The sequence below is a fragment of the Scyliorhinus canicula genome, chromosome 21 (genome assembly GCF_902713615.1).
Source record: "Scyliorhinus canicula chromosome 21, sScyCan1.1, whole genome shotgun sequence".
In the NCBI taxonomy this organism is placed as follows: domain Eukaryota; kingdom Metazoa; phylum Chordata; class Chondrichthyes; order Carcharhiniformes; family Scyliorhinidae; genus Scyliorhinus; species Scyliorhinus canicula.
In genome coordinates, this window is record NC_052166.1 from 4,780,756 (window position 1) to 4,808,371 (window position 27,616).

The following is a 27,616-nucleotide window of genomic DNA, read 5'->3' on the forward strand; positions in this document are numbered from 1 at the left end:
GAAAAGCCCCTAGTCACCACATTCCTGAGCCTGTTCAGGGAGGCTGGTACGGGAATCGAGCCGTGCTGCTGGCCTGCTTTCAAAGCCAGTGATTTAGCCCAGTGTGCTAAACCAGCCCCTTGTGATGAGAACCATCAGCGATGAGGACAGATTGGAGAGGTTGGGACTGTTCTCTCGGAGAGAAGAGGGCCGAGAGGAGGTTGGATCGAGATGTTCAAGATCATGAGGGGACAGAGTAGACAAGGGGAAACTGTTCCCGTTGGTAAGCGGATCGAAAACGAGAGGGGACACAGATTTAAATTGATTTGCAAAAAGGCAAATGCGATGCGGGTAAAGCCTTTTCGTACAGCGGAGTGGATCGCGGTCTGGGATGGCCTGACATGCCCTGAGCACCCAGTCCTCGCCTGGGGTCCGCGCCCACCCCTTTCACCGCCCGACCTTCCTCCGCCTGGTTCCCCCCCACTCCCTCGTCAGCCGAGCAATCAGGAAATGTCCCCAAAACCCCTCACCCTGGGGGAATAAGTCTTTTGATTTGTTTGTGCGATGTGGGCATCATCAAGGCCCAACATTCCTCGCCCAGCCTTAATTGGCCCCCTGGTAGCAGACGGGTGAGCCGCCATCTTCAATCGCTGTAGTACCCGGGCAGTGAAGGTAGGCCAGCAGTGCTGTTGTGGAGGAAGTTCCTGGATTTTGACCCAACGTTGAAATGTCAGAGAGCATTCCTATCAACATCGGGACAGGAGATAGCCTTTCGGCCTACTCGAGCCCGCTCCGCCTGGCTGACCCTCCACATCGATGCCACCTTCTCTCAAACCCCTTGAAATCTTTCGTGTCAGAAATCTAGACAGTTAGAAATCTAAAGGTTCCCCCCTTCGACGAGGTCTCGTCTCGTTCTCCGAAGCCCGAGCGAATGCAGGCCCGTCTCCTCAATCTCTCCTCAGGAGACAGTCCCGCCATCCCAGGGGATCAAGCTGGTGAACCATCGATTGCGCTCCCTCGACAGAAACTCCGCATCCTCCCTTGGGCGAGGAGATTCAGTCAACGAGGCAATCGAGGGTGATTGGGAACTAGGCGGGAAAATGCAGCTGGGGACTATCACGTCGGATCACCGGTGGCACAGTGGTTAGCACTGCTGCCTCACGGCACTGAGGATGGGTTCAATCCTGGACCCGGGTCACTGTCCGTGTGGAGTTTGTACGTTCTCCCCGTGTCTGCCTGGGTTTCACCCCCACAACCCAGAGATGTGCAGGGTGGGTGGATTGGCCACGCTAAATTGTGCGAAATTGCCCGTGGTGTTGGGTGGGGTTACTGGGTTATGGGGATAGGGTGGAGCTGTGAGCTTAGGTAGGGTGCCCTTTCCAAGAGTCGGTGCAGGCTCGATGGGTCGAATGACCTCCTTATGCACTGTAACTTCTATGATCTGTGAGATGGAGGTCAAGTGGGCCTCTTGTCCCAATCAAACACTCCCAGGACAGGTACAGCACGGGGTTAGATACAGAGTAAAGCTCCCTCTACACTGTCCCCATCAAACACTCCCAGGACAGGTACAGCACGGGGTTAGATACAGAGTAAAGCTCCCTCTACACTGTCCTCATCAAACACTCCCAGGACAGGTACAGCACGGGGTTAGATACAGAGTAAAGCTCCCTCTACACTGTCCCCATCAAACACTCCCAGGACCGGTACAGCACGGGGTTAGATCCAGAGTAAAGCTCCCTCTACACTGTCCCCATCAAACACTCCCAGGACAGGTACAGCACGGGGTTAGATACAGAGTAAAGCTCCCTCTACACTGTCCCCAACAAACACACTCAGGACAGGTACAGCACGGGGTTAGATACAGAGTAAAGCTCCCTCTACACCGTCCCCATCAAACACTCCCAGGGCAGGTACAGCACGGGGTTAGATACAGAGTAAAGCTCCCTCTACACTGTCCCCATCAAACACTCCCAGGACAGGGGCAGCACAGGGTTAGATACAGAGTAAATCTCCCTCTACACTGTCCCCATCAAACACTCCCAGGACAGGTACAGCACGGGGTTAGATACAGAGTAAAGCTCCCTCGACACTGTCCCCATCAAACACTCCCAGGACAGGTACAGCACGGGGTTACATACAGAGTAAAGCTCCCTCTACACTGTCCCCATCAAACACTCCCAGGACAGGTACAGCACGGGGTTACATACAGAGTAAAGCTCCCTCTACACTGTCCCCATCAAACACTCCCAGGACAGGTACAGCACGGGGTTAGATACAGAGTAAAGCTCCCTCTACACTGTCCCCATCAAACACTCCCAGGACAGGTACAGCACGGGGTTACATACAGAGTAAAGCTCCCTCTACACTGTCCCTGTCAAACACTCCCGGGACAGGTACAGCACAGGGTTAGATACAGAGTAAATTCCCTCCACACTGTCCCCGTCTCTTGCTCATACAGCCAGTGAAAGGTTCTCCCTCAGTTGAATGTCGCAGGCTCCCGTCCCGGTACCAAATGTGCAAGAAAAGGAGGCGGAGTCAAGGGTTTCGGAGTGTGTTCCACTTTTTACTAAAGGTTCTCTTCAGGCAGTTTTGGTCCGACATCGAGGAACAGCATGCACGTTCCATAAGCGCGGGAGGTCAAACCGGAAAAGGGTTCATGCGTCTGGAATTTCCAAGTTGACCGTCAAGGCTTGAGGTGCTCCCAATGTGTGTACGGCTCATTGCCCCCACCCCCCCAAACCCCCCCATCGACTCTTCCGCCTGTGATCTCATCCATTTGCCCTCCAACTGGTGACATCATCGGGTGGGGCGATCCACTTGGAAAGGAGGGGTCTTTTAGTGGCTCCACGCTGTGAGGGTTGGCCCTTTGCGGTCCGCGGAGCGATGTTTTGGTTTTCACCGCCACTCCCGAACCGCCCGCTTCCCCATTGCTCCTCGGTCCCTGTCCCTTCCGTCTCTTAATTTCTGTGCCTCCTCGCGTCCTCCAACATCAGCACCAATGACCATTCACCAGCCCCACAATAACAACAGGGAAGGGCCTCCTCTGTCTCCAAGGCAGCCACCAAGGCGTGATTTCCGGGTGCCCGACTTTACAAACCTCTCCGCACCCCTCCCACCTCCAAACCCGCCATGCCCCTCCAACCCTCACCGGCAGGTGTCCTTGACGACCGTCGGCCATTTTGGAGCCACCCCCACCCTTCACGACGCCGGTTCCACGGCGCACATGCCCGTGAGATATCACGCAAGGCCGAAGGGGAGGTGAGGAGTGGGGGGTGGGGCGGTGGGGGAGGTGTTGATGTTGGAGTCAGGCAAAATGGCAGCAGACGTTCCCACGGGACTTCCTTCGCGCTGGACAGGCCCGTGAGCTGATCATCGCAAGGCGACTTGGAGGCGTTCGAAAGAGGGGGAGGGGGGGGGGGCAGGGGGAGGGGAGGAATGGCCGCCATCCAGAGAAGTGCCGGAGACTGGAGCATGCCACAAAACACCGGGGTGGACGCACGGAGGAGGTGGGGTGAAGGGTCACGTCGTCGGGAGTCCAGTCCACGTCACAGCAGCTGGGAACAAATCAACACAGACACGGTTACCATAACCCCCCCCCCCAGCCCCCGAGGGCAGGAGAGGGGGGGGGAAACAACCAGACACGGTTACCATAACGGTTACCCCAGCCCCCGAGGGCAGGGGAGGGTGGGGGGGGGGGGGAAACAACCAGACACGCGCGCCAACATGTGACAGTCTCCACCTACTGACCGCCAGGGTTCCCAACCCTCCAGGGCTGCCTCTGGAGTTACCAGGGAGGAGGGATTGGGAGGAGGAGCTATTTATTCCCACAAAGAGATGTGAAATTTTGTCCAAGAAAATATTGGGGGTGGGGGGGGGGGGGGCAGTGCTGGGGAGTATTCGGCCGGGGTGGGGCAGCTGGAGGACCTCCCGGATTGAGTTCAAGCACAGTTACCAATGCTTTGTGCACGAGTGCCCAGGAGGAAGGCATGATGGGAGAGTTGAGCATTCCCCTTTGACCCTGCGGCCATCTTGAGTCCCATTCCGGTGCGCCACCTCGCACAGAAGCTTGTTGGGGGGTGGGGCCAGATCAAAGATTTGCATTTCCCCAGCCCCGGGTCACCAACTCAGACTATCCCAAAACGCCCCACTGCCGATAAAAGAATGTTTCCTCGAAGCGTGGACGCTGTTGCCCTGTGGGAGAGCCAATGTGATAAATGTCCCAGATCATGGGGTGTTGTGTGTTGGTTCAGGGATCAGAAATAGGCCCCAGGACACATTTGAGGCCTCCTCACTCATCGGCCTCACCACCACCTGCCCTTCTTGCAAAAAGGCCGTGGCATCGATAATGTGCACCAGAGAGGCCAAACTCAGCTTTCCAAGGATGGCACGGTGGCGCAGTGGTTAGCACTGCTGCCTCACGGCGCCGAGGGCCCAGGTTCGATTCCAGCCCTGGGACACTATCGTATGAATTTTGCACATTCTCCCTGTGTCTGCGTGGTTCTCACCCCCACAACACAAAGATATGCAGGGTAGGTGGATTAGCCACACTAAATTCCCCGAAACTTGAAAAAAAGAATTGGGTACTCCAAATTTATTTTGTTTAAATGACACCTCCAACAGTTCGGCGCTCCCTCAGTACTGACCCTCCGACAGTGCGGCGCTCCCTCAGTACTGACCCTCCGACAGTGCAGCGCTCCCTCAGTACTGACCCTCCGACAGTGCGGCGCTCCCTCAGTACTGACCCTCCGACAGTGCAGCTCTCCCTCAGTACTGACCCTCCGACAGTGCAGCTCTCCCTCAGTACTGACCCTCCGACAGTGCAGCTCTCCCTCAGTACTGACCCTCTGACAGTGCGGCGCTCCCTCAGTACTGACCCTCCGACAGTGCAGTTCTCCCTCAGCACTGACCCTCCGACAGTGCGGCACTCCCTCAGCACTGACCCTCCGACAGTGCAACACTCCCTCAGCACTGACCCACCGACAGTGTGGTATTCCCTCAGCACTGACCGCCCAACAATAGCGTACTCCCTCAGCACTGATCCTCTGACAGTGCGGCGCTCCCTCAGTACTGACTCTCCGACAGTGCGGCGCTCCCTCAGCACTGACCCTCTGACAGTGCAACACTCCCTCAGCACTGACCCTCCGACAGTTCGGCGCTCCCTCAGTACTGACCCTCCGACAGTTCGGCGCTCCCTCAGTACTGACCCTCCGACAGTGCAGCGCTCCCTCAGTACTGACCCTCCGACAGTTCGGCGCTCCCTCAGCACTGACCCTCTGACAGTGCGGCGCTCCATCAGCACTGACCCTCTGACAGTGCGGCGCTTCCTCAGCACAGACCCTCCCACAGTGCAGTGCCCCCTCAGCACTGACCCTCTGACAGTGCGGTGCTCCCTCAACACTGACCCTCCGACAGTGCGGCGCTCCCTCAGAACTGACCCTCCGTCAGTGCGGCGCTCCCTCAGCACTGACCCTCCGACAGTGCGGCGCTCCCTCAGCACTGACCCTCCGACAGTGCGGTGCTCCCTCAGCACTGACCCTCCGACAGTGCGGCGCTCCCTCAGCACTGACCCTCCGACAGTGCGGCGCTCCCTCAGCACTGACCCTCCGACAGTGCGGCGCTCCCTCAGCACTGACCCTCCGACAGTTCGGCGCTCCCTCAGCACTGACCCTCTGACAGTGCGGCGCTCCCTCAGCACTGACCCTCCGACAGTGCTGCACTCCCTCAGCACTGACCCTCCGACAGTGCGGCGCTCCATCAGCACTGACCCTCTGACAGTGCGGCGCTTCCTCAGCACAGACCCTCCCACAGTGCGGTGCTCCCTCAGCACTGACCCTCCGACAGTGCGGCGCTCCCTCAGCACTGACCCTCCGACAGTGCGGCGCTCCCTCAGCACTGACCCTCCGACAGTTCGGCGCTCCCTCAGCACTGACCCTCTGACAGTGCGGCGCTCCATCAGCACTGACCCTCTGACAGTGCGGCGCTCCCTCAGCACTGACCCGCTCCCTCAGCACTGACCCGCTCCCTCAGCACTGACCCGCTCCCTCAGCACTCTCTTGATGCACACTCCCACCATTAGCTCGTTGGTCAGAAGTGCCGACTATGATTGTTCAGGACATTCACGCAGCGCATCAAAATTACCTCTCCTGATTGGTCATCAGCTTAGGAGCTCACCGAAGCCTCATCATTCTCGGTGCCAACCTGCTGTTTGCACATGTGACGAACAATCGCTGTCGCATTGAATGCTCGCTGCAAGAGGTAATGGAGTAGATCAGTCTGCGATATATCAGTGTTACAGTGAGGGGTGTGGGGTATATCAGAGTGTTACAGTGAGGGGTGTGGGGTATATCAGTGTTACAGTGAGGGGTGTGGGGTATATCAGTGTTACAGTGAGGGGTGTGGGGTATATCAGAGTGTTACAGTGAGGGGTGTGGGGTATATCAGAGTGTTACAGTGAGGGGTGTGGGGTATATCAGTGTTACAGTGAGGGGTGTGGGGTATATCAGTGTTACAGTGAGGGGTGTGGGATATATCAGTGTTACAGTGAGGGGTGTGGGGTATATCAGTGTGTAACAGTGAGGGGTGTGGTATATATCAGTGTTACAGTGAGGGGTGTGGGGTATATCAGAGTGTTACACTGAGGGGTGTGGGGTATATCAGTGTTACAGTGAGGGGTGTGGGGTATATCAGTGTTACAGTGAGGGGTGTGGGGTATATCAGTGTTACAGTGAGGGGTGTGGGGTATATCAGTGTTACAGTGAGGGGTGTGGGGTATATCAGAGTGTTACAGTGAGGGGTGTGGGGTATATCAGTGTTACAGTGAGGGGTGTGGGGTATATCAGTGTTACAGTGAGGGGTGTGGGGTATATCAGAGTGTTACAGTGAGGGGTGTGGGGTATATCAGTGTTACAGTGAGGGGTGTGGGGTATATCAGTGTTACAGTGAGGGATGTGGGGTATATCAGTGTTACAGTGAGGGGTGTGGGGTATATCAGAGTGTTACAGTGAGGGGTGTGGGGTATATCAGTGTTACAGTGAGGGATGTGGGTATATCAGTGTTACAGTGAGGGGTGTGGGGTATATCAGTGTTACAGTGAGGGGTGTGGGATATATCAGTGTTACAGTGAGGGGTGTGGTGTATATCAGAGTGTTACAGTGAGGGGTGTGGGGTGTATCAGAGTGTTACAGTGAGGGGTGTGGGGTATATCAGTGTTACAGTGAGGGGTGTGTGGTATATCAGTGTTACAGTGAGGGACGAGGGGTATATCAGTGTTACAGTGAGGGGTGTGGGGTATATCAGAGTGTTACACTGAGGGGTGTGGGGTATATCAGTGTTACAGTGAGGGGTGTGGGGTATATCAGTGTTACAGTGAGGGGTGTGGGGTATATCAGTGTTACAGCGAGGGGTGTGGGGTATATCAGTGTTACAGTGAGGGGTGTGGGGTATATCTGAGTGTTACAGTGAGGGGTGTGGGTATATCAGTGTTACAGTGAGGGGTGTGGGGTATATCAGTGTTACAGTGAGGGATGTGGGTATATCAGTGTTACAGTGAGGGGTGTGGGATACATCAGAGTGTTACAGTGAGGGGTGTGGGGTATATCAGTGTTACAGTGAGGGGTGTGGGTATATCAGTGTTACAGTGAGGGGTGTGGGTATATCAGAGTGTTACAGTGAGGGATGTGGGTATATCAGTGTTACAGTGAGGGGTGTGGGTATATCAGAGTGTTACAGTGAGGGATGTGGGGTATATCAGTGTTACAGTGAGGGGTGTGGGGTATATCAGTGTTACAGTGAGGGGTGTGGGGTATATCAGAGTGTTACAGTGAGGGGTATGGGATATATCAGAGTGTTACAGTGAGGGGTGTGGGGTATATCAGTGTTACAGTGAGGGGTGTGGGATATATCAGTGTTACAGTGAGGGGTGTGGGGTATATCAGAGTGTTACAGTGAGGGGTGTGGGTATATCAGAGTGTTACAGTGAGGGATGTGGGTATATCAGTGTTACAGTGAGGGGTGTGGGTATATCAGAGTGTTACAGTGAGGGTGTGGGGTATATCAGTGTTACAGTGAGGGGTGTGGGGTATATCAGTGTTACAGTGAGGGGTGTGGGGTATATCAGAGTGTTACAGTGAGGGGTGTGGGATATATCAGTGTTACAGTGAGGGGTGTGGGTATATCAGAGTGTTACAGTGAGGGATGTGGGTATATCAGTGTTACAGTGAGGGGTGTGGGTATATCAGAGTGTTACAGTGAGGGGTGTGGGTATATCAGAGTGTTACAGTGAGGGGTGTGGGGTATATCAGAGTGTAACAGTGAGGGGTGTGGGGTATATCAGTGTTACAGTGAGGGGTGTGGGGTATATCAGTGTTACAGTGAGGGGTGTGGGGTATATCAGTGTTACAGTGAGGGGTGTGGGGTATATCAGTGTTACAGTGAGGGGTGTGGGGTATATCAGTGTTACAGTGAGGGGTGTGGGTATATCAGAGTGTTACAGTGAGGGGTGTGGGGTATATCAGTGTTACAGTGAGGGGTGTGGGGTATATCAGTGTTACAGTGAGGGGTGTGGGGTATATCAGTGTTACAGTGAGGGGTGTGGGGTATATCAGTGTTACAGTGAGGGGTGTGGTGTATATCAGTGTTACAGTGAGGGGTGTGGGGTATATCAGTGTTACTGTGAGGGGTGTGGGGTATATCAGAGTGTTACAGTGAGGGGTGTGGGGTATATCAGTGTTACAGTGAGGGGTGTGGGGTATATCAGTGTTACAGTGAGGGGTGTGGGGTATATCAGTGTTACAGTGAGGGGTGTGGGGTATATCAGTGTTACTGTGAGGGGTGTGGGGTATATCAGAGTGTTACAGTGAGGGGTGTGGGGTATATCAGTGTTACAGTGAGGGGTGTGGGGTATATCAGTGTTACAGTGAGGGGTGTGGGGTATATCAGTGTTACAGTGAGGGGTGTGGGGTATATCAGTGTTACAGTGAGGGGTGTGGGATATATCAGTGTTACAGTGAGGGGTGTGGGGTATATCAGTGTTACAGTGAGGGGTGTGGGATATATCAGATTGTTACAGTGAGGGGTGTGGGGTATATCGGAGTGTTACAGTGAGGGGTGTGGGGTATATCAGTGTTACAGTGAGGGGTGTGGGATATATCAGAGTGTTACAGTGAGGGGTGTGGGGTATATCAGTGTTACAGTGAGGGGTGTGGGGTATATCAGAGTGTTACAGTGAGGGATGTGGGTATATCAGTGTTACAGTGAGGGATGTGGGTATATCAGTGTTACAGTGAGTCTGGTAGAATATGTTTTGAAAATGATCCCTCACCTTCCACTGCATCTTTGCGTAGTTCTTCCTGATTTGCTCACTGACCGATTGGTGAATGTTCTTGTCCAGGGCCGTGTCGCCAACAATCCTGCGGGTCAAAGTGGAAAGGTCACGGACGCTTGTTCGGTGAGCCAGCTGCTGATCACCCCGCCCGTGTCCCAAGTCATGTGATTCTGGGGGGCTGAGGGGGTCAAGGGGCGACACCCTCCATCCTGCCCAACTGCCAGCGCTGGACGTCTCCATTTTGTGTGGGATTGAGCCCCTCCCCAGTTTTTTGATGCCTGTTTGACCAGCTCCCTTTTCCCACCTCTGGGCCCTGCAACTCACCCTGCAGCGCAGGAGACGCAAACTCCACACGGACAGTGACCCAGAGCCGGGATCGAACCTGGGACCTCGGGGCCGTGAGGCAGCAGTGCTAACCCGCTGCGCCGCCGTGCTGCCCTAAGATCCCAGTGAAGTCAACGGTGCCGTTGACCCGGATCATCTGTTTTCCTTTCATGCTGGGGGTCGTGGGATAAATATCGGGCCCCAGGGGACTGGAGAGAGTCCGCTCCAGCCCCTTGTTTCACCCCCCCCCTTGCCCCCGCCACCAATCCCAGCCTCCACAACCTCCCCGCCCCCCCCTACACTCTGCTCATCGTCCAGCAGTGACCATGGGATCTTTTACATCCACTTGTGAGGCAAGACGTAGGCCTCAGGCTTAACTTCTCCACACAAAACATGTCACCTCCGACAGTGCGACGCTCCCTCAGCACTGACCCTCCGACAGTGCGGCGCTCCCTCAGCACTGACCCTCCGACAGTGCGGCACTCCCTCAGCACTGACCCTCCGACAGTGCGGCACTCCCTCAGCACTGACCCTCTGACAGTGCGGCACTCCCTCAGTACTGACCCTCTGACAGTGCGGCACTCCCTCAGCACTGACCCTCTGACAGTGCGGCGCTCCCTCAGCACTGACCCTCTGACAGTGCGGCGCTCCCTCAGCACTGACCCTCCCACAGTGCGGCGCTCCCTCAGCACTGACCCTCCGACAGTGCGGCGCTCCCTCAGCACTGACCCTCCGACAGTGCGGCGCTCCCTCAGCACTGACCCTCCCACAGTGCGGCGCTCCCTCAGCACTGACCCTCCGACAGTGCGACGCTCCCTCAGCACTGACCCTCCGACAGTGCGGCGCTCCCTCAGCACGGACCCTCCGACAGTGCGGCGCTCCCTCAGCACTGACCCTCTGACAGTGCGGCGCTCCCTCAGCACTGACCCTCCGACAGTGCGGCGCTCCCTCAGCACTGACCCTCCCGACAGTGCGGCGCTCCCTCAGCACTGACCCTCCGACAGTGCGGCGCTCCCTCAGCACTGACCCTCCGACAGTGCGGCGCTCCCTCAGCACTGACCCTCCCGACAGTGCGGCACTCCCTCAGCACTGACCCTCCGACAGTACAGCGCACTCTCAGTATTTAGCTTCTGACAGTGCGGCGCCCCCTCAGTACTGCCCCCTGTGGGTTTGTCGGATTAAGTTACGTGAGTGATTGGACTGGGGGCAGGACCCCACGACCTTTTACCTCCAAGGTGAAGGTGGACAGAGAGCAGAATAGAACACATGCGTGCCTCAGCACCTACCATGGGTGTTTCAATGCCTCCTCGCAGGTGTATCTCTTGTCAGGCTCCCTCACCAAGAGATGACGGATGAAGTCCTTCGCTGGGGAAAGAGGAGGAGGAAATACTGATTAATCCGGGGTCTTGTCAACGTTCACACCTCAGGGTCACAGTGTGGCCTCCACAACCTAGGAGAGGCTGTTTCTCTGACCTCGACACATACTGTCTCACAGTCGCTGTCGTTAAAAGCCCCGGGATTCCCGACGTTCCGGTTGGGAGAGCAGTGCCCCTTTCTACCTCCTCCACCAGCCGCTCCTCACAGAGGTGGGCAAGTAAGTGTCGCTGCTCACAAGCGTTCACTCAATGGGAATGGAGTTCCCTGGACACCCCCCCCTCCCCTCCCACCCACCCCCCGCCCCTCCCACCCCCACCCAGCCAGGACCCGCGTGTCTGCCACGAAGCATGCCACAGTCGAATAGCAGAAACATCCTGGCTCTCTGATGCTCGCAGGGGAGGGAGGAAATAGGCTTGGAGGTCCTCCCCCACCCACCACACTCCTTCCCCCATCCCTCGCGAGGGGAGGCGGAGTACCTACCTGACTCGGAGATGTCATCCCAGTACGGGGCATCGAACTCGAACTCGGCCTTCAGGATCTGCTTGAAGAGCTCCGAGTCATTCTCATGGTAGAACGGAGGGTAGCCACACAACCTGCGGACGGGGCAGACAAGGGGAATGATCACGTTTTTAATCTGACCTCTCTGGGCGAGCCAAACGCCTCACAGTCAGGGGGCTACATTTGGTTCTGAACTGTTGTGATACGGGAGGCAGATTGTTCATTATTTACACAGCAAGATCCCACACTGCTGCCTCCTCCAACAGTGCAGTGCTCCCTCAGCACTGACCCCCCGACAGTGCGGCGCTCCCTCAGTACTGACCCTCCGACAGTGCGGCCCTCCCTCAGCACTGACCCTCCGACAGTGCAGCGCTCCCTCAGCACTGACCCTCCGACAGTGCGGCGCTGCCTCAGCACTGACCCTCCGACAGTGCAGCGCTCCCTCAGCACTGACCCTCCGACAGTGCGGCGCTCCCTCAGCATTGACCCTCCCACAGTGCGGCGCTCCCTCAGCACTGACCCTCCGACAGTGCGACGCTCCCTCAGCACTGACCCTCCGACAGTGCGGCGCTCCCTCAGCACTGACCCTCCGACAGCGCGGTGCTCCCTCAGCACTGACCCTCCTACAGTGCGGCGCTCCCTCAGCACTGACCCTCCGACAGTGCGGCGCTCCCTCAGTGCTGACCCTCCGACAGTGCGGTGCTCCCTCAGCACTGACCCTCCGACAGTGCGGCGCTCCCTCAGCACTGACCCTCCGACAGTGCAGCGCTCCCTCAGCACTGACCCTCCCATAGTGCATCACTCCCTCAGCACTGATCCTCCCATAGTGCGGCGCTACCTCAGCACTGACCCTCCCAGCGTGCGGCACTCCCTCAGCACTGACCCTCCGACAATGTGGCGCTCCCTCAGCACTGACCCTCTGACAGTGCGGCGCTCCCTCAGGAAAGTGATCTCCGTGTTTGGAGAGTAAGGAGGAGGAGCTGAGAGATTGATAGCCTGCAGCGAATCAGGAATTCCCAGGACACTCACAGGATATATGAAATGATGCCAATTGACCAGCAGTCCACGGATTTCCCGTATGGTTTCTGCTCCAGGATCTCGGGAGCTGAGGGGGAAAAACAGATCCAAATGAGGGTAATCTCTGGAGAAGCAACAACACAGCCCGCCCGCCTCAAAACTGGTTTCAGGGAATTCCGATCACTCTATCCCTCTCTCCCGATGTCTGGAAGCTCCTCCCATCAATACAAAGCACTGAAGTCCATACGCTGGTCCAATTCTGACCTCGCGAGCCTTCCCTGATTTCCATTGCTCCGCTATGGTTGTCCGTGCTTTAGACTACCTAGGGGCTAATCCCACTGCCCCGCTCTCTCCCCATAGCCCTGTATCAATCCCCAAACTAATCCCACTGCCCCGCTCTCTCCCCATAGCCCTGTATCAATCCCCAAACTAATCCCACTGCCCCGCTCTCTCCCCATAGCCCTGTATCAATAACCAAACTAATCCCACTGCCCCACTCTCGCCCCATAGCCCTGTATCAATCCCCAAACTAATCCCACTACCCCACTCTCTCCCCATAGCCCTGTATCAATCCCCAAACTAATCCCACTGCCCCGCTCTCTCCCCATAGCCCTGTGTCAATCCCCAAACTAATCCCACTGCCCCGCTCTCTCCCCATAGCCTTGTATCAATCCCCAAACTAATCCCACTGCCCCACTCTCCCCATAGCCCTGTATCAATCCCAAACTAATCCCACTGCCCCGCTCTCTCTCCATAGCCCTATATCAATCCCAAACTAATCCAACTGCCCCGCTCTCTCCCCATAGCCCTGTATCAATCCCCAAACTAATCCCACTGCCCCGCTCTCTCCCCATAGCCCTGTATCATACCCCAAACTAATCCCACTGCCCCGCTCTCTCCCCATAGCCCTGTGTCAATCCCAAACTAATCCCACTGCCCTGCTCTCTCCCCATAGCCCTGTGTCAATCCCCAAACTAATCCCACTGCCCCGCTCTCCCCATAGCCCTGTATCAATCCCCAAACTAATCCCACTGCCCCACTCTCTCCCCATAGCCCTGTGTCAATCCCCAAACTAATCCCACTGCCCCGCTCTCTCCCCATAGCCCTGTATCAATCCCAATCTACTCCCACCGCACAACTCTCCCTATAGCCCTGTATCAATCCCCAAACTAATCCCACTGTCCCGCTCTCCCCATAGCCCTGTGTCAATCCCCAAACTAATCCCACTGCCCCACTCTCTCCCCATAGCCCTGTATCAATCCCCAAACTAATCCCACTGCCCCACTCTCTCCCCACAGCCCTGTGTCAATCCCCAAACTAATCCCACTGCCCCGCTCTCTCCCCATAGCCCTGTATCAATCCTCAAACTAATCCCACTGCCCCGCTCTCTCCCCATAGCCCTGTATCAATCCCCAAATTAATCCCACTGCCCCACTCTCTCCCCATAGCCCTGTATCAATCCCAAACTAATCCCACTGCCCCGCTCTCTCCCCATAGCCCTGTATCAATTCCAAACTAATCCCACTGCCCAGCTTTCTCCCCATAGCCCTGTATCAATCCCCAACTAATCCCACTGCAACGCTCTCTCCCCATAGCCCTGTATCAATCCCCACACTAATCCCGCTGCCCCTTCTCTCCCCATAGCCCTGTATCAATCCCCAAACTAATCCCACTGCCCCGCTCTCTCCCCATAGCCCTGTATCAATCCCTAAACTAATCCCACTGCCCCACTCTCTCCCCATAGCCCTGTGTCAATCCCCAAACTAATCCCACTGCCCCGCTCTCTCCCCATAGCCCTGTGTCAATCCCCAAACTAATCCCACTGCCCCGCTCTCTCCCCATAGCCCTGTGTCAATCCCCAAACTAATCCCTCTGCCCCACTCTCTTCCCATAGCCCTGTGTCAATCCCCAAACTAATCCCTCTGCCCCACTCTCTTCCCATAGCCCTGTATCAATCCCCAAACTAATCCCACTGTCCCACTCTCTCCCCATAGCCCTCTATCAATCCCCAAACTAATCCCTCTGCCCCACTCTCTTCCCATAGCCCTGTGTCAATCCCCAAACTAATCCCACTGCCCCGCTCTCTTCCCATAGCCCTGTATCAATCCCCAAACTAATCCCACTGTCCCACTCTCTCCCCATAGCCCTGTATCAATCCCCAACTAATCCCACTGCCCCGCTCCCTCCCCATAGCCCTGTATCAATCCCCAACTAATCCCACTGCACCGCTCTCTCCCCATAGCCCTGTGTCAATCCCCAAACGAATCCCTCTGCCCCGCTCTCTCCCCATAGCCCTGTGTCAATCCCCAAACTAATCCCACTGCACCGCTCTCTCCCCATAGCCCTGTGTCAATCCCCAAACTAATCCCTCTGCCCCACTCTCTTCCCATAGCCCTGTGTCAATCCCCAAACTAATCCCACCTGGGACCCTGGGGCTGTGAAGCCCACAGTGCTCGCCATGTGTGCTACCGTGCTGCCTACATGCGACTCCTGACCCACAGCAATGTGGTTGACTCTTAAACCCCCTCTGAAATGGCCGAAAAGCCACTCAGCCCAGGGGCCATTAAGGATGGACAATAAATGCTGACCCAGCCAGCGTCGCCCGAAAAAACCCATACAGAAAAAGAACGCCCTTTTTTTAGCCATAGCCGCAGTCAGGGACTCCACAGTGCTTGCAAGAACTCAACCATTTCTAGGGACGTTTGCGATAAATCAAGGGTCTCTCGTCGTCCTCGGAACGATGCCAGCGTGCTGAATCTCGGTGGTGGGAATAATGTTCGAAACTGTTCTGAGGGAACCCTGCCTTTGCACCTAAAATCTGTTGTTTGAAGTTACGTAGGCTCATCAAAGTCGGTTCGGGGAGCAGGTGGCCTCGTGGCACTCTCATTGGACCAGTCATCCAGAGGTCCCGGACAAATGCGCCACAAGTGGGGTGGGACAGGGGAACACGAGTTCGGACCCTACCATGGCAGCCAGTGGAATTGAAATCCGATTAATAAAATCCAGAATCATAAAGCCAGTTTCAGTCATGGGGACCGTGAAACTATCATCCGTTGAAAAAAAAAATCCATCTGGTTCACCAATGGGAAATCTGCCGTCTTTACCCCAGGTCTGGCCTACCTGTGAATCCAGAAGCCCCATCACACCCACACAGCAATGCCTCCTCGGAAATAGGCCCTCGTGAGAGGCTCAGTTCCGAGGGGGCAATCGAACCTGGGACCCTGGGGCTGTGAAGCCCACAGTGCTCGCCACGTAGGGATGTGGGGAAAAACGCTTGGGATTATGGGAAGAATATGATCTAGATTTGGACTTACAGAGGATGGTGCCAGGAGTGGAGGCGAGATAGGCTGGGGGCAGGGTCTTAGGACAGAGGTGGGGGAGATTTAATTACGGTGCATGAAATGAAATGAAAATCGCTTATTGTCACAAGTAGGCTTCAAATGAAGTTACTGTGAAAAGCCCCTAGTCACCACATTCCGGCGCCTGTTCGGGGAGGCTGGAACGGGAATTGAACCGTGCTGCTAGCCTGCCTGGGTCTGCTTTCAAAGCCAGACATTTAGCCCTGTGCTAAACCAGCCCCAAAAATCGCTTATTGTCACAAGTAGGCTTCAATGAAGTTACTGTGAAAAGCCCCTGGTCACCACATTCCGGCCGGACCAGGCGAGGTGGGCAGCACGGTAGCACATGTGGTTAGCACTATAGGCTTCACAGCCCCAGGGTCCCAGGTTCGATTCCCCGCTAGGTCACCGGGGAGGCTGGTACGGGAATCGAACCGTGCTGCTGGCCTGCTTGGTCTGCTTTAAAAGCCAGCGGTTTAGCCCAGTGAGCTAAACCAGGTGGAATGGTAAGAAGGTCCAGTTAACCCTCACAGAAAGCCTGATGGGTTGGATTCAAAACAATTTGGTGGAAGATTTGAGGGGGGCTGTGCGTGGAGTACATTTCGTTTTCACCCAGAGGGGGAGGTTGGGGGTTTGGAATTCACTGCTCCCAGGGCTCGGGAGCCTTTTTAATCCCACTTAAGAAAACAAGAAAATTCGGTCATGCAGTCGAGGCGCCGGTCGCCACGGCAACCCACCAAGGGCCTGTTTGACGTTATTCGGTTTGTGGAGAGGAGGAGGGAGCGTGAGGGGTTGTGAGGAACTTCCAATGTTTCTTGTCACCTTAGCAGTCGAAAACAAGATTTGCTTTAGTTTAATTGAATTCGACTGCAGAACAGGCGGTTTTATGGGCAGGCCAGAGGGAGAGAGAAAAAGGGCAGCGGGGTCCTTTCTCCTGGCCGGCAAAGGCCCAAGAGGCCCTGGCTGTCCCGCTGGAGCTCAGAAACCCGCAGCAAAGAGGAGTTGAACTAAGGGTCACGTCGGGGATTCTGGCGGTGCAAAGGGTTTCGGCACCGCGTGTTCAAGAACGAGGAGGAAAGGCCTTTATACCCACGTAACCAGGCGTGCCACATGCCGTCGACAGAAACCTCCCCGTTTCTTCGATCTTGGAGAGTCCAAAGTCGCTGATCATAATCTTCGAGTCATCGAACGGCGAGGCGTACAACAAATTCTCGGGCTGAGAGGCAAGAGGCGATCGTTAGATTTTCGCTCCCCTCCCCACATTACCCAGCATTCCCCACTCCGTCAATCGCCCTCTCTCTCTCTCTCTCAGAGGTGCTGGAGCAGCCCACCATAGACCCCAGTGGCAATGGGTGTCAGATGTCATTCCTTCCCTCGGACGGGTTATGCAGCATTTTTTTTTTAATAAGACCAGAAGACATAGGAGCAGAATTAGGCCACTCAGCCCATCAAGTCAATCATGGCCGATATTTTTCTCATCCCCATTCTCCTGCCTTCTCCCCATAACCCTGATTAATCAAGAACTTATCTAACTCTGTCTTGAAACCACGCAGTGATTTGGCCTCCGCAGCCTTCTGCGGCAAAGAGTTCCACAGATTCACCACACTCGGGCCTAAGAAATTCCTCCTCATCTCTGTTTTAAAGGATTGTCCCTTTAGTCTGAGATGGTGTCCTCTGGTTCTAGTTTTTCCTACAAGTGGAAACTTCCTTTCCATGTCCACTCCATCCAGGCCTCGCCCGGATAAGACCTTATGGTCTTATGTTGAAGGAGCCTTGGCGAGTGGCTGCAGTGCATCTTGGGCGAGTGTTTGGGAGTGTGGTAGGGGAGGGATTAAACAAGAATGTCGGGGGGATGGGAACCTAAGCAGGGAGACATGGGAAAGGGAAAAAGGACAGTATCAAAAGAAAGAACAGGAAAATGCAAAAACCGGTAGACAGGGTAATCGAGGCAAAATAAAGCCACGGTACAAAGAAAAATTAGGATGATGAAAAATGGCAAAAAGGCTTTGTATCTTAATGTACGAAGCATTCAGAATAAGGTAGACGAACTGACGCCGCATATACAGGTAAATGGATATGATCTCATAGCCGTTACGGAAACATGGTTACGAGGAGACTAAAACTGGGAACCTAGGGCGCGATTCTCCGCTCCCCACGCCGCGTGGGAGAATCGCGGGAGGGCCCCCCGACAAATTTCACGCCCCCCTCGCACTCCCCGCGATTCTCTCCCCCCCCCCCCCCCAGAAGAATCGCCGGTCGCCGTTTTTCACGGCGACGGGCGATTCTCCGACCCAGATGGGCCGAGCGGCCTGCCGTTCGTGACCGTTTCACGACAGCGGCAACCACACCTGGTCGCTGCCGTGGTGAAACGGGTGTGGAGAAGCCCGTTTGGGGCTTGTAGGGGGCCTGGTGGGGAATGAGCACCACGACTGTGGTCGGGAGGGGACAGGCCCACGATCGGTGCCCGCCGATCGTCGGGCCGGCGTCTCAGTCGGACGCACTATTTCCCCTCCGCCGCCCCGCAAGATCAAGCCGCCACGTCTTACGGGGCGGCTGAGGGGAACGACGAGCTGTCAGCGTCGTGACGTCAGCCGCGCCTGCGCGGGTTGGAGCCGGCCAACCTGCGCATGCGCGGCTGACGTCATTCGGCGCGCCGGCCGCGTCATTCTCGGCGCGGCACCCCCGTGGCCGAGAGTTACGGAGCGTCGCCCCGCCGGGAGGGGAGAATAGGGGGCGAGGAGCGGCCTCCGAGGCCGTCGTGAAACTCGGCCGAGTTCACGGCGGCCCTCCCGATTTTTCCCGGGAGCAGAGAATTCCGCCCCTAACATTCGGGGTTATTTGACCTTTTCGAAAGGCAAGTAGGAAAGAAAGGTGGTGGGGTAGCACTGTTAATAAGAGATGAAATGATGACAATCGGCAGAGATTATCCAGACTCCATCATGTTGAATCCATTTGGGTGGATGTAAAAAAAAAGCTAGGAAGGAAGAGTGGTGCTTAGACCCCCAAACAAATCAAAAGACTATCTCTTGATCATTTGGTGAATTCAGAATTATAAATGTTCTCAGTAGTGAATGTAAACCTGATGTGCTTCTGTTAAAAGGTGTTTCTTTTGTCTTCTGGATGTTGTTTGGGAAGTTATTAAGGATTACTGAGTGTTGTATTCTTTGGGGGTTGTATTTGAATTGATGGTTGCTAAGATGTTCACTGTATGTTTTTAAAAAGGTTAACTTGAGTTCATAGAATAAACATGGTTTTGCTTTAAAAAATACTTTCCCATTTCTCCTGTACCATACCTGTAGAGTGGGCCGGGTGCTCCCCATACCACAATCTATTCAAAGTTGTGGGTCAGGTGAACTCCATGATACACATTGGGGTTCTCTGAACCCTGGCCCATAACAAGGTGCACACGGCTGCCGCTGTGCGTCGGTGGGTGGAGGGAGTGGGTGTTGAAGGTGGGGGTTAGCGTGTCGATTGAGCCGGGGGGGAGGGGGGCGGGGAGCTGTATTGTCCTGGATGGTGTCGAGCTTCTCGAGTGTTGTTGGAGCCGCGCTCATCCAGGCGAGTGGGAGAGTCCATCACACTCCTGACTTGTGCCTTTGTAGATGGTGGACAGGCTTTGGGAGGGGGTCAGGAGGTGAGTTATTCTCCGCAGGATTCCCAGCCTATGACCTGCTCTGGTAGCCACAGTATTTATACGGCTGGGTCCAGTTCAGTTTCTGATCAATGGTCAACCCCCCCCCCCCCTTAGGATGTTTTTTTAAAATTTAGATTATCCAATTAATTTTTTCCAATTAAGGGGCAATTTAGCGTGGCCAATCCACCTACCCTGCACATCCTTGGGTTTTTGGGGGTGAAACCCACGCAGACACAGGGAGAATGTGCAAACCCCACACGGACAGTGACCCAGAGCCGGGATCGAACCTGGGACCTCGGCGCCGTGAGGCAGCAGGGCTAACCCGCTGCGCCACCGTGCTGCCCTGGGATGTTGATAGTGGGGGATTGAGTGGTGGCAAATGTCGGAGAATGTCAAGGGGAGATGGTTAAAACCTCACTTGTTGTAGCTGCGGGAGGCTCCACACTGACGCCCGACTGGAGAGGTGCCGGATCGCTCCCACCCTGCTTGAAGGCTGCTTGACGACCCTTACCCATCGAGTAGTCCCTCCCCCTCGCGCCATTCCGGAGTGCCTACCTTGAGGTCCCTGTGGACGATGCCCAGCTGGTGAAGGTAATTGACAGCGTCTAGGACCTGCTGGATCAGCTTGCTGGCATCTCTCTCTGTGTAAAACCCACGTTCAATGATGCGATTAAACAGCTCGCCGCCCGAGACCCTGTGAATAAGTAGCAACCCTAAGATATGCACTCACATTGAGCAGTATAGCTTCAGACTGACCTTGTCCCCCTCCACCTCTCTCTCTCTCTTTCTATACGTACATAGTTTTGAAATGAATGCTCATTCAAAATCTGTAACAAACATCTACGGCAGATAATTCTTCAATAACCTCTTAAGAACTGTCAATCAAACTGTGGACACAGTATCTCCCTCCCCAACACCTCCCCTCCCCCCCCCCCCCCCCCCCCACAATCCCTCCGCTTCCCCACTCAGCTGAGTGTTTCTGGAGCTTCAAAATCCAATCAAGCATTCATAATGGGCTCAGCTGTCAAGACACAGCATTGTAGCTCCAGGTCAGCATTTATGGTTCATGGCGCCTTTGAGGAGTCGTGAGCTATGGTGGAGGGGGATGGTGTGGGGATGGATATGGGTATTAGTGGCAGAGCACTTATTTCAAGAGAGGGAACCAAAAATAAGCACTGACCCCCTGCTCCAGAAATTATTTCATTGACAGAAAAAAAATGCTCTTGCAGTTTCAAAAGTTGAATTGTAAGTTAGATAGATCTTTGTTGCTGTGATTGATGTGAAGGCTTTGTCCTGCAAAGTAGAGGTGATCAGCTGCGTACAAGTGTTCAGATGCCGTAGAGTATTTTTCACACTGGGAGAAGTACTATTATGCATTCAAGACTGAAGAAAAGGGTGCCTGGGGACTATGCACATCATGATCTGAAGTGATTTAAATGCTCACAAAAACCTCTCTCCAGCACGCCTTCAGAGAAAGAAGTCACAGACACCTGCTCCTGGGATGTATTGTTTGACAGGCCACCTGGTGTAACTTAGGAGAAAAAGTTGTCTTTTCTTGCAGTCTCAATTGGCCCCATTGTCCACCAGCTGGAATGGGTTATTTATAGCCCCGATTACCCAGGGGCTGGTTTAGCACTGGGATAAAGAGCTGGCTTTGAAAGCAGACCAAGGCAGGCCAGCAGCGTGGGTTCAATTCCCGTACCAGCCTCCCTGAACAGGCGGCGGAATGTGGCAACTAGCGGCTTTTCACAGTAACTTCCTTTGAAGCCTACTCATGACACTAAGCAATTTTCATTTGTTGTTTTTTTTACTTTTAAAAAGTGCTGTGTTCACACTATGATTGACAGTTTAAATGGGTAATTAACAGATTATGTGTCTTCGATGTGGATTCTGAATAATTGTGTGTTTGCCTTTACACCTGATCGATTACTTGAGTGGATTTATTGTTTCTGAGTGGGTTTTTTGAATGAGAGATGTTTTAGTAGTAAGTGTGTTTAAATTGAGAGGGGCAAGCTGGATCATGGGGGCAGACAAGGAATATGAGGGGTGCAAAGTGGACACGGGGGGTACAATGGGGTGTGAAGGGGTTAATGGGGGCATGAGCAGAGAGGGGGTGTTAAGAGGCGTGGGTTTGAGGGCCTGACATTCACCGTTAACACTGGGCTGATATCCTAGTAAAAGGAGGCAGCACAGCGGCCTACAAGCCTCAGAATCAGCCTGCCTCGTCGGTGCATCCAGCCTCTCTCTAGAGATGCCAGGTTGACTCCTCCTGTCCCCATATCGTCCAACAGCGTGGCTCAATGGGAGGCGGTGCTTTCGAAAGAGGATGGGTTTGCCGGACCGGAAGGTTTCCCAACTTGACATTCCTGCCCCCTTGATGAAAATCCAAACCTTTGTCTGTCAGTCTGTCTCTGCCTGTCCCTCACTCTCAACCTCTCTCTCTTAGTCTCTCTGACTCTCGCTTTGTCTCTGTCTGCCTCTTGTATGTCTCTCACTCCCTGTCTCTCTCTCTCTGTCCCTCCCTGTTTCTGTCTCTCTATCTCTTTCTCAGTATGGCTCTGTCTTTCTCTCTGTCACTCTCTCTCTTTGTGTCTCTCTCTCCATCGCTCTATCGGACTCTTCCTATGTCTTTCCCTTGTTAAGTAATGGGGTAAGAGACATTGCAATTAGTTGCCTCATTTATGTTAAGTGTTCAATGATTGTCTCATTTCTGTTAAGTGTTCAATGATTGACACTGATATGTAAAGGGGCTTCAGGTGGACTCTGGAGCTTGTGATGATCTGTAGAGTTCTGTGCAGAGTGAGTTTGAACCATTAAAGGTGCGTTGGTGAAAAAGGAGCTGAACTCTTGCCTCTTCATACCACAGCATCTAGTACAGGGGTGGGCAAACTACGGTCCGCGGGCCGCATGCGGCCCGACAAAGGTTTTTATGTGGCCCAGAGGTGCCCGGAATCATAACCGGCATTTTTGAAAAGCCGCCGGGGAAAAGCCGCTGAAGTAAATGCGCTTATTCAATCAGCGCATTTACTTCAGCGGCTTTTCCCCGGCGGCTTTTCAAAAATGCCGGTTATGATTCCGGGCACCTCATTGGCGGGCCGCATAAAAACGCGCGTAATGGGGTGGATGAGTGGGGCTGTCTCATTGGTCGGTTTAGTTGGGTGTGCGACCAATAGGAGTCCAGGTTACAAACAATAATAAGGCTTATTGTTTGTAACCTGGACTCCTATTGGTCGCACACCCAACTAAACCGACCAATAAGGCAGCCCCACTCATCCACCCCACTACGCGCGTTTTTATCGTTGACTCGGCCAGGCTGTGCTTCTGTCAGTGTTAAGGATCAGCACAAGCAACTTGACACCTGATTTCAACAAACTGGTAAATGACTGCAGTCAGATGCATCATTCTCATTGACATTGTTCTGTTACTTACTGAGTTACTTTGTTTTTCAAATAAATGTGCTTTTTTTTCTTTAAATACCTTTTATTTTGGCTATTTAAAATATTAATTATTTTACTTAATATACTATGCGGCCCTTTAAAATTGTGAATTTCTGAATGTGGCCCTTGCACGGAAAAGTTTGCCCACCCCTGATCTAGTACATGTTAACATCCCTCTCTCAAGTCAGTGCTCTCCCTCTATCCTCGCTCTCTCGTTCGCTCTCTCAGTTTTGCTGTTTGTCCCTCTTTCTTTCTCCCTCCCTCTCTCTCTCTCACTCTGTCTCCCTGTTTCTCAGTCTTGCTCTCTCTTGTTCCCCCTGTCTCTTTTTCCCTCTCTCTCTCTGTCTCTGTCCCTCCTCTTGTTCTCTCTCCTCAACTTTCTCTCTCTGTTTCTCCTCCCCCCCCCCCCCCACCCCCCACCCACCTCCCCGCTCTCTCCCCTTTTCTCTCATTCTACCTTTGTCCTTGTCCTGTAGATCACACATAAGACCATAAGACATAGGAGTGGAAGTAAGGCCATTCGGCCCATCGAGTCCACTCCGCCATTCAATCATGGCTGATAGGCATTTCAACTCCACCTACCAGCATTCTCCCCGTAGCCCTTAATTCCTCGCGACATCAAGAATTTATCTATCTCTGCCTTGAAGCCATTTAGCGTCCCGGCCTCCACTGCACTCTGCGGCAATGAATTCCACAGGCCCACCACTCTCTGGCTGAAGAAATGTCTCCGTATTTCTGTTCTGAATTTACCCCCTCTAATTCTAAGGCTGTGCCCACGGGTCCTCGTCTCCTCGCCTAACGGAAACAGTTTCTTTGCGTCCACCCTTTCTAAGCCATGTATTATCTTGTAAGTTTCTGTTAGGTCTCCCCTTAACCTTCTAAACTCCAATGAATACAATCCCAGGATCCTCAGCCGTTCCTCATATGTTAGACCCGCCATTCCAGGGATCATCCGTGTGAATCTCCGCTGGACACGCTCCTGTGCCAGTATGTCCTTCCTGTGATGTGGGGCCCAAAACTGGACACAGTACTCCAAATGGGGCCTAACCAGAGCCTTATATGTCGCTGTCGACATGTCGCTGGATTACTTACAGTTCCATGATGAGGTACAGGTGGCTGGGGCTTTCGTACACCTTTTGAAGAGAGACGATATTCTCATGTTTGATCCTGAAAAAGGAAACATTTCCACAACACTGAGAGTAGGCCGGGTAGCGGGTCCGTCCATCCATTCATTCATCCATCCATCCATCCCCAGGCAACATCAGGTATTCACCATGAGGCCTGTTCACCGGTTGCCGGGCAACATCAGACCTATATTCATTGATCAGCAAGGAAGCATGAAGCCTAACGCAGGCTGCCAGGCAAATTCAGGCCTACTCGATGGACGCCAGCAACCTGAGGCTTACCCACCAGGCATTCATGAAGCCAACTCGCCGGCCACCAGGCATCCGTGACACTTACTAGCCAGCCATTTGGCATCGTCATCAGGCCTACTCACCTGTCACCAGGAAGCCTGCGGCCTGCACGTTGCCCATCAGGCAGTGCGAGGTCTATTCGGCAGTCATTTGGTACGCTCAGGCCTACCCGCCAGTTGCCAGGCAACATCAGGAAACCCACCGGTTGCCAGGTGTGGCAGCATGACCCCTTTAAGGGGGCGGGCTTGGAGGACCCCGTGACCAGCCAATGGGGAGTTTCGTGGGGCGCTGGGAGCGGGACCCGGGGCAGAGTGAACCCCGGAGCCAGAGTGACCAGACCTGTTATATTGTGCTCTGTGCCTGTTACTAACCTTACCTTTCATTAATAAACCCCTTCGTTAACAACTGGAAGCCTCCAGTGTGCGTCTCGAACCACCACATTGGCGACGAGGATAAAAGTTTGACCACAGCCTGCTGTACTTTGTGATTGGAGGCAGGGGGAGGAAGGAGCAGTTGGAAAAGGAAAGAAGGACCAACGAGAGTCGGAAATCATTGAAGCGTGGAAATGCCTATCATTGGTAAACAGGGGTTGAGGATCGGAGGCAGTTCAGTACATGGCTGTTTCTGTCTACCGCGAACGAGATCGTGATCATAGAATCGGAGAACTTACAGCGCAGAAGGAGGCCATTCAGCCCATTGAGTCTGCACCGGCCCTTGGAAAGAACACCTTACCTAAGCCCACACCTCCAGCCTACCCTCGCAACCCCACAACCTTTTATTGGACACTAAGGGGCAATTGTTCACGGCCAATCTACCTAACCCGCGCATCTTTGGACTGTGGGAGGAAACCGGAGCACCCGGAGGAAACCCACGCAGACACGGGGAGAACGTGCAGACTCCGCACAGACAGTGACCCAAGCCCGGAATTGAACCTGGGACCCTGGAGCTGTGAAGCAACTGTGCTAACCACTGTGCTACCGTGATACTTTAAAAAAAAAATTTGAGTATCCAATTCATTTTTTCCAATCAAGGGGCAATTTAGCCTGGCCAATCCACCTACTCTGCACATCTTTTGGTTTGTGGGAAGCAAAGCCCACGCAGACACGGGGAGAATGGGCAAATTCCATATGGACAGTGACCCAGAGCCGGGATCGAACCTGGGACCTCGGCGCCGTGAGGCAACCGTGCTAACCCACTGAGCCACCGTGCTGCCCTTACCGTCATACCTCTAACAGTTTACAGGCCCCACGTCCCCAGAGGCACCTTTCACCAGGTAGTGAAATTACCGTTTCAACGCAAGGCACCTCGATTATCCTCCAACATTATAAGTGTAACTCTGCAGTGAGGGAGCACGAAGAGTCTATCTCAGCCTTCACAGCCAGGCTTCATCAGCTCGCTGAGTACCGCGAGTTCGGGACCGCACTCAGTGACATGTTGCGTGACCGACTGGTTTGTGGGATCCTTAATATCCAGAAGAAGCTTCTGGAGGAGACAACCCAGGGCAGACGAATATGAGGACGCTGGCACGCAGCTACCTCTGGCCAGGCATAGATAGAAGCCATTGAAGAATTGTGCTACCCTTGCCAAGTACAGCAGTCATAGATGTTTACAGCATGGAACCAGGCCCTTCGACCCACCTTGTCAATGCCGCCCACTTTCTTTTTTTAAAATAATTTTTATTAAGGTTTTCACAAAATATAAACAACAGAACAATATTAACAAAACAACCATGATAAAAACCAAAGAACAACCACCCAACTACAAAAGCAACTACTAAAAGAAAAAAAAGCAAACAACAAAAGGGAAAGAGATAACACCCGCCACATCCAACAAACCCATGTACACAATTCTCCCTCCCACCGAAACAAACCCCCCCCCCCCCCCCCCCCCCCCCCTCCGCCCTGGGTTGCTGCTGCTGTCGGCCTATTTCCCTACCGTTCCGCCAGGAAGTCCAGGAAAGGCTGCCACCGCCTAAAGAACCCCTTGTACTGATCCCCTCAGGGCAAATTTCACCTTCTCCAATTTGATGAACCCCGCCATATCATTGATTCAGGCCTCCACGCTTGGGGGCCTCGCATCCTTCCATTGAAGCAAGATCCTCCGCTGGGCTACTAGGGACGCAAAGGCTAGAACACCGGCCTCTTTCGCCTCCTGCACTCCCGGCTCCACCCCAACCCCAAATATCGCGAGTCCCCAGCCTGGTTTGACCCTGGATCCCACCACCCTCGACACCGTCCTTGCTACCCTCTTCCAAAGCTCCCCCAGCGCTGGGCATGCCCAAAACATAGGGCGTGATTCGCTGGGCTCCCCGAGCACCTAGCACACCTGCCTTCGCCCCCGAAAAACCTACTCATCCTTGTCCCAGTCATGTGGGCCCTATGCAGCACCTTGAACTGTATGAGGCTAAGCCTCGCACAGGAAGAGGAGGAATTCACTCTCTCCAGGGCATCCGCCCACATCCCCTCCTCAATCTCCTCACCCAGCTCCTCTTCCCATTTACCCTTCAGTTCCTCCACCGAGGCCTCGTCTACCTCCTGCATCACCTGGTATATGTCCGAAATCCTCCCTCCTCCAACCCACACCCCCGAGAGCACCCTGTCCCGTACCCCACGTGGGGGCAGCAGAGGGAACCCCTCCACCTGCCGACTGGCAAACGCCCTAACCTGCATGTACCTAAACATGTTCCCCGGGGGAGCCCAAACTTCCCCTCTAACTCACCCAGGCTCCGAACCTCCCATCCACAAACAGGTCCCTCAACCTCCTAATACCTACCCTGTGCCAGCCCCGGAATCCGCCATCGATGCTCCCTGGAACAAACTGGTGGTTCCCCCGTATTGGGGACTCCATTGAGCCCCCCACCTCCCCCCTATGCCGTCTCCATTGCCCCCAAATTTTGAGGGTAGCCACCACCACCGGGCTCGTGGTATACCTCGTTGGAGGGAGCGGCAGCGGCGCCGTTACCAGCGCCTCCAGGCTCGTGCCCACACAGGACGCCATCTCCATCCTCTTCCATGCTGCCCCGTCCATTACCCACTTACGCACCATCGCTGCGTTGGCAGCCCAATAGTACCCACAGAGGTTGGGCAGCGCCAGCCCCCCCCTATCCCTGTCCCGCTCCAAGAACACCCTTCTCACCCTCGGAGTCCCATGCGCCCATACAAATCCCGTAATACTCCTGTTAACTCTCCTAAAAAAGGCCTTCGGGATAAGGATGGGGAGGCACTGGAACAGGAACAAAAACCTCGGGAGCACCGTCATCTTGACTGACTGCACCC

The 27,616-nt window shown here is 54.3% G+C and overlaps 1 protein-coding gene across 4 annotated transcripts in view; it reads right to left on the bottom strand.

The window, feature by feature from the left end:
- Nucleotides 1–2,521: 2,521 nt before the first annotated feature.
- The window catches only part of LOC119955745 (calcium/calmodulin-dependent protein kinase type 1-like), a 47,006-nt gene continuing 21,911 nt past the window's right edge, over nucleotides 2,522–27,616 (bottom strand). For 2 of the 4 annotated variants that reach the window (XM_038782260.1, XM_038782261.1), the window contains exons 4-12: nucleotides 24,019–24,093; nucleotides 20,045–20,183; nucleotides 16,945–17,071; nucleotides 12,530–12,605; nucleotides 11,483–11,595; nucleotides 10,912–10,990; nucleotides 9,299–9,386; nucleotides 6,118–6,225; nucleotides 2,522–3,533 (exon numbers count right to left, since the gene is read on the bottom strand). In XM_038782260.1, the coding sequence (XP_038638188.1) occupies nucleotides 6,139–6,225; nucleotides 9,299–9,386; nucleotides 10,912–10,990; nucleotides 11,483–11,595; nucleotides 12,530–12,605; nucleotides 16,945–17,071; nucleotides 20,045–20,183; nucleotides 24,019–24,093 (784 nt within the window). In that variant the 3' untranslated portion in view covers nucleotides 2,522–3,533; nucleotides 6,118–6,138. Of the gene's footprint in view, nucleotides 3,534–6,117; nucleotides 6,226–9,298; nucleotides 9,387–10,907; nucleotides 10,991–11,482; nucleotides 11,596–12,529; nucleotides 12,606–16,944; nucleotides 17,072–20,044; nucleotides 20,184–24,018; nucleotides 24,094–27,616 lie in introns of those variants that run through there. The other 2 variants (XM_038782262.1, XM_038782263.1) reach the window with 2 other exon arrangements.